Source organism: Pundamilia nyererei, unplaced genomic scaffold, assembly GCF_000239375.1.
Source record: "Pundamilia nyererei isolate P.nyererei 1_Seehausen unplaced genomic scaffold, PunNye1.0 scaffold00078, whole genome shotgun sequence".
Taxonomy (NCBI): domain Eukaryota; kingdom Metazoa; phylum Chordata; class Actinopteri; order Cichliformes; family Cichlidae; genus Pundamilia; species Pundamilia nyererei.
In genome coordinates this window covers 246,624-256,650 of record NW_005187479.1, presented here as the reverse complement: position 1 = coordinate 256,650, position 10,027 = coordinate 246,624, and the positions used below count along the sequence as shown (strand labels likewise).

The 10,027-nt window shown below is 39.0% G+C and overlaps 1 protein-coding gene across 3 annotated transcripts in view; it reads right to left on the bottom strand.

Moving 5' to 3' along the window:
• Positions 1 to 6,171: 6,171 nt before the first annotated feature.
• kras (v-Ki-ras2 Kirsten rat sarcoma viral oncogene homolog) overlaps positions 6,172 to 10,027 on the bottom strand; it is a 12,409-nt gene continuing 8,553 nt past the window's right edge. The window contains exons 5-6 of one of the 3 annotated variants that reach the window (XM_013912027.1): positions 8,906 to 9,021; positions 6,172 to 7,147 (exon numbers count right to left, since the gene is read on the bottom strand). In XM_013912027.1, coding sequence (XP_013767481.1) covers positions 7,030 to 7,147; positions 8,906 to 9,021 — 234 coding nt within the window. In that variant the 3' untranslated portion in view covers positions 6,172 to 7,029. Of the gene's footprint in view, positions 7,148 to 8,897; positions 9,022 to 10,027 lie in introns of all 3 variants that reach the window. The other 2 variants (XM_005737621.1, XM_005737622.1) reach the window with 2 other exon arrangements.

The following is a 10,027-nucleotide window of genomic DNA, read 5'->3' as shown; positions in this document are numbered from 1 at the left end:
GTTGACATAGAAGCTCATCTCTTTTGTTTTGTGTGTCTGTGTTAAAGTCAGAGGCAGAGGATGTTAGTGGGTGGGTGTAAATCTCTGTCCAGCAGCATGTTGGGATGGGTGTTTGGGGACTAGTTGGAGAGCTGGCTCACAGGAGCTTAGATTGATGAAGTGATGGTGATGGATGGTAGTAATAAAGGCCTGGATGTCCTGTCTGTTGCCAGTGATGAAGCTGGTATGAATCACCCGTCTGGGGGCTGCTGAACATGACGCTGCTCAATCCCCACGCCCTCCACCCTGCCACCCTTCTCGCCTCTGTCCTTCTATCCCTTTATCTTTCTGCCTTGTGCCTTTGCCGTCATTACATGGAGAATATGCTTTGTGCACTTCTAGCAGCAAGCATTCAACATCGTGCCATTATAGCATCAATTGGTACTGATGCATACTCTAAGATATTATGAGGCATGTTTATCCATCTTGGAACACAGCATGCCCACAGTTCAAAGCATTGTACGCTGTTCATTAATTTTGTGTCCAAACATCACTTGTTGACTGATTGCGATGCTTGCAAGAAAAAAATCCAATCAACTCAGTCAGCCACTCCTCATGAATAGGGTCATTTGAATATAGAGGGGCATCTGAAATTGCAGTGTTTGTGTCAACATAACAAGTTAATGATCTCAGATGATAATTGGTAGTTGGATGCTGAAGCGCTGTGCTGTGGCCCATGAGGTTTAGTGCCAAGGACCTTCTGTGATAAAAGAAGCAGCATGAGGGCTTTCAAAGTGGCACGATGCTGTAGGCAACACAATTCATCACCGCTCCATGAATATTCATCCAGCTCTCCGCTTCCTCCTGAGCTGCTGAAAACACGTCTGTATTAAGTCTCTTCTATGTGCTGCAGTGTGAAGACACCTAAACCTTCTGGCCTCTCATTACCAGACTATGCTCTTGCAGCCCCGCATTCAGCTGCCTACCAGGGAGGGAAGCCACGCTTCATTAAAATCAAAAAGAAAATTCTCTTACTCGCCGCACTAACAAGGCAGAGGGTTGGACGGTCAGATGATTGTGAATTCACCCTTCTTCGCACACGCTCGCAGGGGTCAGGAGTAGTGATTGCCACCCAGCTTTCTCCTGCACATGGCAAGTGGGTAGATGAAATTGCCAGCTTTGGGCTGTGTGGTTTGCGCGTGGACCCAGTCTGAAGCGTGATGTTAGCAATTTAAGAACATTTGCTGTGTCTTTTTCCAGCCCAACCTTCTCGTTGACGAGAGCCGAGAGAATCGTGGATTGGTTTCTGGGGCATCTTTTCGGCGCTTTATCGGACCTGCAGGCTTCTCGGTGCTGTCCCCAGATTACAGTTTAGGAAGACGGTGCTTGACTGACAGGCCTTGGCCTTGACAGTCCCTGGGGGGAAGGGGAGGGGGATTTGTGATGGCTGAACTGACTTGTACTTCTCTTACAATTTTCTCCAGGCTGGTTTCAGACTGTCAGGCTGAGAGAAAGCTCTCTCTGCATAATTCATTAGATCTCCTCTCTTTTTCACTCTTGGCTGGTATGTGGCAGGCACCGTAGCCCCATTGTTTAGGAAGACAGAGTAATGGAGCTTGTCACAATATGGTAACATAGTTTATTGTTCACAGCAACAGTTTGAAAACAACTTAACTTCCTTTGAAACAAGCTATTTGGCATATCCAATGCAGAATAATTACAAAGGAAAACCGAGCAATCAAATAGGCTATTCAAACAAAAACAGCTTAAGTCGCTCGTTTATTTTTCATTTATAATTGGTTAAGAGCATAAAAAGAATTCATAAATGATAATTACAACTTTAGTGTCACAAACAGTTTTGGCTAATAGACTGTAATACAGAGCAGGATATATCTATACAGGTTGCCTCGACACCAACCATTGTTTTGCAGCCAATTACCCCAGCATTGTCGGCATATGACACATACACAGGCCTGTCCTTTTGAAGCTTGTATACTGTCTCTGGGCATGATCTTGCTGGCATTTATTTCTTGAAAATCTGCAAGGGAAAATATCTCATCTTTGATGCAACATGACATCTCCCTTCACAGAATATGACTAAACAAGCTCGTTTTCCAACACACAATCCTGCGTGTTGAAGCCAGAGGACAACTTCTGTCACTGTAGCAGTAAATAAGGGCTGGTAGGAAGGGACTTTCTATAAAACTATGCAAATGCAGCAGCATGCTGACGTCTAAAACTCCTTGCATGGATGCAGTATGTCAAAATCACAAGGCATACACTGCCAATGACAGAAATGTTTAAACAGGGCCGTGGCTAATTTGGAAATTATGGTTACAGCATTTAAGGTGGGGGTAAATAAAGCTGAATTTATCTGTACTTGATTTGAATCAATAATTTTTAAACACGTGCTCAAAACTTCACCCAGCCAATTAGATTTAAAAACAGCCTTCTGCACTGTTTTCTACATGGAGTTAAAACCAATAGTAAGGGCAAATATGAAAGGAGAGTGTCGGTCTCTGCTACAATAAGGAGGGATCATCTTCCACAATAACTAGATCAGGAAATTCTGTAACTGTCGCAGGTGCATTCCAGTTATGCCACATTTAGTCACTTAAATCACCTTTGTTCCCCATTCTGATGCTGAGTTTGAACTTCAGCAGGTCGTCTTGGCAATGTCCTCACGCCTTTGAGTTGCTGCCATGTGTAGATTAGATATATCAATTAATGAGCAGGTGAACAGGTGTGCCTAACAAAGCAGCCAGTGAGTGATTATTACTTTCAAAGTGCTGTAGTTGTCTTTCAAAGTGGACTTGAGTGTTATATAGTGCAATGGAGGATCCTCATCTTGAATAAGGTCAGCAAGTACAAGGAATTCCTGTGAGTCCCAGACCAGGTTTCAGACTTCTCTAAACAGTCTGTTTCGGATCATTTTTCTCTACTTTTGGGTCTTTGTGATGTCACTGAGACAGCCAATCAGAAGATAGCTGGCTTAAAAGGAAAGGAGATAAAATAGACTGCACTAAGGTACAGTAATGAAAATACTCTAGAGTTAAAGAGAAAGACTGTAGAGTACAAAATGACCATAACAGCCATGTTTTCTACATTATTATCCATTAGTCTTTGTATGTATATATTTCAATAACCCTGAGTGTTGCTTTGATTGAAAGAAAGGTCAGAATGTAATAGAAAGATGTTCAGCATCTTGCTTTTGAGAGGAAAAACACACGAATTGAACAAAAACATGCCACGGGCGAAGCTCCAAAGACATGCAAAAAGTGAAAGCCAAAAATTTGCACATTAATATAAAAGAACAGTTTCTTTCAAGTTTAAAGCCTGGTATTAGTATTCTGATGCTACACTGAAAAACACCCTTGGTTTCTCATTCAAAGTTAAGGATTACCTCTGGAGCGGTTTTCTGTCAGTACTGAACAGCTGTAAATAAGATTTGGATGCTTTTAAAAAATACATTTAAATCTAGTCAGAGTTAGAGGGGTGGAGCATAAAAGTACAAATGAAAAAGAATAAATGAAACGCTAATGTTGACTGAAAGAAACACATCTGATGTAAGGTCACATGTGGACACAGGACAGGACCAGATATTAAAATAGTTTTAAAGTCTCTTTGATTAATAGCTCTGCATGTTTTAACATCACTATATCAGAGTTCATCACAACTCTCAGCTTTTCACTGTATAAAAACTTGGATCTGTATGTAACAATATGAATACTATAAACATGTAACGAGCCTTAAGAGATAATAGATGTTGTCCCATTCAGAAAAATAGCAAATGTATTCACCATTCAATGCTAATTCTTAATACTTAGATTTAGCTAATTTAATGAGCTAAAATAGGTTTTAACCAACTGTTTGGACTTTGCAAACATAATTACAGTTAAAATTAGATTCCTGTCAAGGTGCCTGCACTGAACCGGTTTCATTCAGATGAAATAACATTAAGAGCTCATTATGTTAAACCTGGAGAATAAGATCAAGCTATTTCAAAGAAAGGATACGAGACAAATGTGATCGTGTGTATATTTAAAGCTGAGCTTTCTTACCAAATCAGGACTCTGGACTGACTCCCAAATAAAACCTCAAGTGTGGAGCTTTTGCTTTGTTAGAACTGTGCATCATGGCCTAATGAAACTGGCATGTTTTTGTTTATACATATTAAAATATATCAACTTAATTCATGCACGCAATGAACCTGATGACAGTACATGAGGTTAATTCTTGTCATAAATGCCTGTCCATGATTTTCAAAATGAATAAAAGTAAATATTTGTGCTGTGACTTGAGTATATTTAGCGCTTTTATATTCTTTAAAATGTACCAGGTAGAACACGGCTGACTCTACAGCAAGTGCGAGCAGATGGAGAAATGCGCCTTCAGAGCTGCTCCTTGTCATCTGTAATACTTTTCAAACTGAGTGAACAGTGCCATCTACTGGGAAGACTGGCGAAGTCTTCAAATATCAGAAGAACAAAATGAGATCCTATTTTTAATCACTGCAAATTTGTGTCAATACTGCAGTTACATTCTCCTATTCTCCAGCCGTTCGTTGTGCTGTGATGGAAAAAAAAAACAAAAAACTAATCAGGTCATTCAAATTGAAGAGGAGGAAAAACATGAAGGAAACAGAAAAAAAAAAAAGTTGGGTTCCTCTTTACTTTGTTCTTTATTACACATTAAATAGGAGTGGTGAGATTTATGGCAAAATAGACTCATTTGAGATTAGATCACCACTCTACATTGCCCACCACAGGTATGATGTAAAGTGGTCATTCATTCACTTCCCTAAACCTGGACCCCAGTCACACTCGCTGTTCACATACAGAGAGCGGAGCGAAACTCCATTAAAGCAACATTCATGTAGACACAAATGAAATGAAGCACAATTTACAAAATATGCACCTCTCATTATCACAACTATACAAAGGTTGTTAAAATACGATCCAGGTATAAATGATACATTTCAGAAATCAGCTGTTGGCACCCATTAAAAGGAAGAGGAACATTTCAAACATTACAGTAAAACTACTTGTGAAACAGTATTGTGGACAGGAGGGTTCCATAATTAAAAATTGCATCAACAGTTATCATCTACTTCATGAAAGAAAAAGAAAAAAAGAAAGCAAAAGAGGTAATAATAAACTGGGTCAAAATCCATTAATCCTGAAAGCAAAACATCACTTTTTGTGGGAATAACAACGCTCCCCTAGAAGAGCATTTTGTGTATCTCTAGAGTACACGGGGGAAAAATAAATGATGTTTCGGCTCTTCCAACATCTATATGTAGCACCTAATGCAAAGATAAAAGGCAAATTTAAAAAACCCAGATGAGCAGTTTGTAAATACAATGGAAAATGGTGAAATTGGGGTTGACCCCAGAAGGAAACTGGACTTTTTATTATTTTTGTAATAAAGTCAGACGATTTAATCTAAGAACCAATTTTATGGCAATTATTGCCTCATTTACAAACATCCGTTCCAGTTGCATCGCCACGCTAAACACATTTTATGAGAGAAAAAAAGAAAAAAAAGAAAAGAAATTATTTTGCTGGACAATCATTTTTGTTGAAAGGCAAGCCAACAAACAATTTCAACACTCAAGCAAAAGAATCCAAGGAGTAGGAGAGAGAAGGGAAGAAAGAAAAAAACAAAACCCTCTTCGAAAAGCTAAACAAAATCTGAAAATTTATTTGGACAACATTTTGAACAACCTCTGTGACTCCACACCAAGACAAATATTCTTGACAGCTGCGTAAAGGATTCGTTCTGCTTTCTAGCTGCTCACAAGCAAAGAAGTTAGTGCGCAAGACACCTCCGTGGCCTCTTATGTTCTGCTGCTGGACAAACCTTAAATTATGCAGTGAACCTAAACATTACGGTCAAATACGAAGTCCACAGGGAGGAGGACAGCTGTTAACAGCTGTTTTTGAGCATATATTGATGAAATGATTATTTGTCAGGATGAATCAAAACAATCCTACAGTCAAATCTTAGCCTAAAGAAAAGCAGGAAACTTTTAACCGAAGTCAAAAAAGGCAACACAAAATGACCCTCATAATGTGGCTGCTAGTCCCATCTTATTAAGACAAAAATGGGTTCAAATATATATCTTGCTTAGAATTTCTGCTTTAAAAAAAAAAAAAAAAAAAAAAAAAAAAAGGCAGATTTATTTCTCACAAAACCAAACAAAAGCAAAAAACTACTTTCAAAAAACCTGAAAAACTAGACTATGTCCAACCGAGTCAGAGTTCTTTATCGCTGGCTTCGTTTAATCCATCGACCAGAGGCAGTTTACCCATGTCTTCTAGGACATAATTCATGCAAAAAGGAAAAAAAAAAAAAAAAAATCTCTCTCACCTCATGGCAAGAACACACAGTACTAAGAAAAGACAAATTAATTAATAACTAATGAAGGTGTTAAAACATTCAGAGATGAGTAGGAGTTTGCATGCATACTTATCAGTGGCATAGCTAAGTCATACCTAGAGGTCGTTAGAGACGGGGACAAAACACGGGGGCTGGGATTGGATCTCATCTGGCTGACTGTTGGTCCTTTCTTCATATCCATATTGTCTACGTGAGCGGGATGAAAATTCATTCTTTGGCATCCCATACTTTTAAAAAGGTCATTAGAGAACATGACCTTTCAAGCAAAGAGAAAATTAACTCACGGTTTAATGAATAATTTGTTAAACATAATTTGCAATGCAATTGGCTCCCAGCTCTGTAAAATGCTCCAAATCAGCATTATCATTTAAAAAAAATAACAATCCTAAATTCATCAGGCTCTTGAACCCATATTGTGGGCAACTGGCACTAAACTGAAAATGAAGCTTATTGGTGTCCAAAGAAGCAAATAAGAAGAGAAAAAAAAAAACAAAAACAAAAAAAAAAAGAAAAGGCAGAAAATTCAGTTCAGGTTTAGTATTGTGTGGGTATGGAGAAATAGGCTAATAATTTAGTGTAATGTACAAAATGTATTACTTGAACTGTTCAACATAGTTGCATTTTTTTGTCTTAAAAGGGAATCATTATTCACATAATTGTACACTTTGTCTTGGACTTCTTTTTCTTCTTTTTGCCCTCCTTGCTCATCTTCTCCTTATGCTTCCGGATTTCTCGCACTAACGTGTAAAAGGCATCGTCAACGCCCTGGAAAACAAGCAGAGAGTGTGCACCGTTAGAGTTAAGAAGCTTTGTTCATGACTGCACTGTGTAAACTTGTCTACTAAAAGTGAATCAAAATCTCCAAATAAAAAGTCTGTCCATTTTAAATACACCGTTTTCTGATTAAGTGTACATTCTGTAAATGAGACACAATTCGGGGGATCAATCCGATTCGAACCATTTAGGACATGCTGAATAAAATGTGTGTTTCAGAATAAAAGTCAGTGGTGCTTCCACTGACATCAAAGACAGTGGCTGCAGTTACATGGGCTTCATTTCTCAATGTCATCAGCACAGTCTGGCACCAGTACAGGATTTAAAATGTATGTACCTGAAGTATTCATAAAATATAGTTCCAGTGGAAAAGATGCACCGCTGGGAAAAGTGCTCTCACAAGCAATGAATAAACAAATTTAAATTAGCCCTTTAAAAAAAAAAAAAAAAAAAAAAAAGTTAAAGGGGTAATAAAACTTTGTTTTGTTTTTATATAAATACACCAATTTATTCTGACAGAGGTATTTAAATTAGGCTTTTATTCTCTCACAAAGATCCTATTCAGATTATTGGTGAGTAACAGGCTCCATGGAAATGCAGCAAGTGTCGTTTTAATGGCACACTGACGTAAATGTGTGATGAACATTTTGAACGGTGTGTAAATGTGACAATAATCTGTAAGGAGCAGTAGAGTAAAGAGCCTGAGGCCAATTTAAGGTTTTGACAAAGACAGCAGGAAAACAAAACAGAGTAAAGAAGAAGGGATTTATATCAGCAGGAAAAATTGCCTTAAAACCACACGCACACAATTTGTTGACGACACATCTCTGCCATTTTCTCAAAGCGCATCCTTCGCAGAAACACATTCCAGCAAATGATTCAGTCCAATGTTTGCAGTAACATCCTCTAATCACACATGATGGCTAAACCAGCCCAAAAACCCCATTGTTCATGCTGATTTCAGCCCATTAGGACACTTTCACACTGGTAGTCTGAATCTAGGAACGGTTAGCCTGGAAATCTGACTGTGTGAACACAAGTGCAGACCCCTTTCCAGGTTGACTAAAAGGAAAAGGTCTGGCTGCCAAAGTGCAGAAAGAAGGTTTCTTTCATTATAGGAAAATGTATTTCAGTAGTCGTGTTTGGATTAAAACAGGACAGAAAACAGACTCCCAGCTTTACAGTCAGAAAACAAACCCAAACCTGGTGCCGTGTTAGTTTTTATGCTCGAGTTGAGCAATAAGGTAGGCACTTGTTTGGGTTTTTTTGTAACATTTCTCACTCTATGCAGACTGTTACTTCAGTCGTGCTTTTTCTACTTACAGCGTTCAGTTTTTCTGACATCTCTCAATAAGCACAGTCATCATTCATAATGGAAATAAGGGGAGAAAAAAAAAATCCCCACCCCTATATAAGGAAGGCATAATGCAAATGTCCACCAGTGTGAAAGTAGACTAGCTTGCATAGATCAAAGTTCTTTAGGCTCAGCAAACCAATCCAGTGTGAAAACAAACTCAATAAAATCAACCATGATACACAGAAACACTGAAAGGACAGGAATCATCAGCTGCCTCAGCCTCATGTTAGACTCACACCACAGCCCCAATAGAAACCAGCAGGTTAGCTTTGAGAACATGTGAAGCACCAGCTCCTCACTGAGTGTCTTCTTCCATTTCCTTCACCACAATTCCCACTAACAACACACACGCAGAGCTGGTGGGTGTGCGGCTGCATACACTTACCCCTTCACATCACAACACACTTTTTAAGCTTGACACAGCGCGGAGTCTTTTCTTCCTTGCTGATCTTATTGACCCGGTACAGCCTGATCTCCCGTACCAGAGTGTAAAAGGCATCTTCCACTCTCTGCAGTATGAAACACAACTTTCCTCAATGTTGAGGAATACACAGGAGGAGGGGGGAGGACATACTATTTGGATGCATTTGTTACAAACTACAAATACGAAGGAGTAAAGCAAACTGGCGGTGCAGGTCTACTTGCAAAGTTTGCCCTGCCTAATCCTCTGCATAACACTTTATTTCAAAATCTTGGGATATGGATGAATATAAATGTTGATTTTTTTTCCCCCCCTCCATATCTTTAAAAATATAATTTGAGTGTTTTTAAGGAGAGGAAATAAATATTAAGTCATTCAGAAAACAAATACTTTGATTCAGTATGTTGCCTGACCTGACTACTATTAAGCAATGATGCGCTGTAGTCTCCTTACTTTTCCACCCACATTGAAACTGACAGAAGCAGTGTATTCAGCTACATCAGTCCAAAACAAGTGCAACGCATTGAGTATATGTATACAGTTGTAGTCAGAAGTTTTAATTCACTCATCATGGGCATGAATGTCCTGAGAATTTTGGGCCATTATTTTTTTCTTTCAATTGATTGTACAGCATACATCTTTAAGCTTGAGCTTTGAGTTCATTTTAGTTTTCTCTAATCCACACAGGCTCAAATACAAAGACACGCCCCCACTAATATTTGGCTAAATGTCCCTTCTTGAGTTGCACCTCAACCAGACACCAGCCATCAACACGCTTCTGGCATAGTTCTGGCTGGATTGCTGACCACCCTTCTTGGCAGAATTTGTTGAGTTTGTGTAAACTTCTGACCACAACTGTAAACAGACAGTGGAGAGGTGTAATATGGTGCAGGAGTGGTTCAGAATTTTGATTACCAGTGTGGCTGCTCTTATTTTCACCTTCTGAGTACATGTATGCAAGTGTTCTGTGATGGTAAATAAGATCCCTGAGACATCTACTGTAGTGAGGACTAAGACAAGGCGGCTCTCTTTGCTTTAGCTTGTGGTTTTATATCTGCTTGTGGACAGATTGTTATGAATATGATACCTTTACA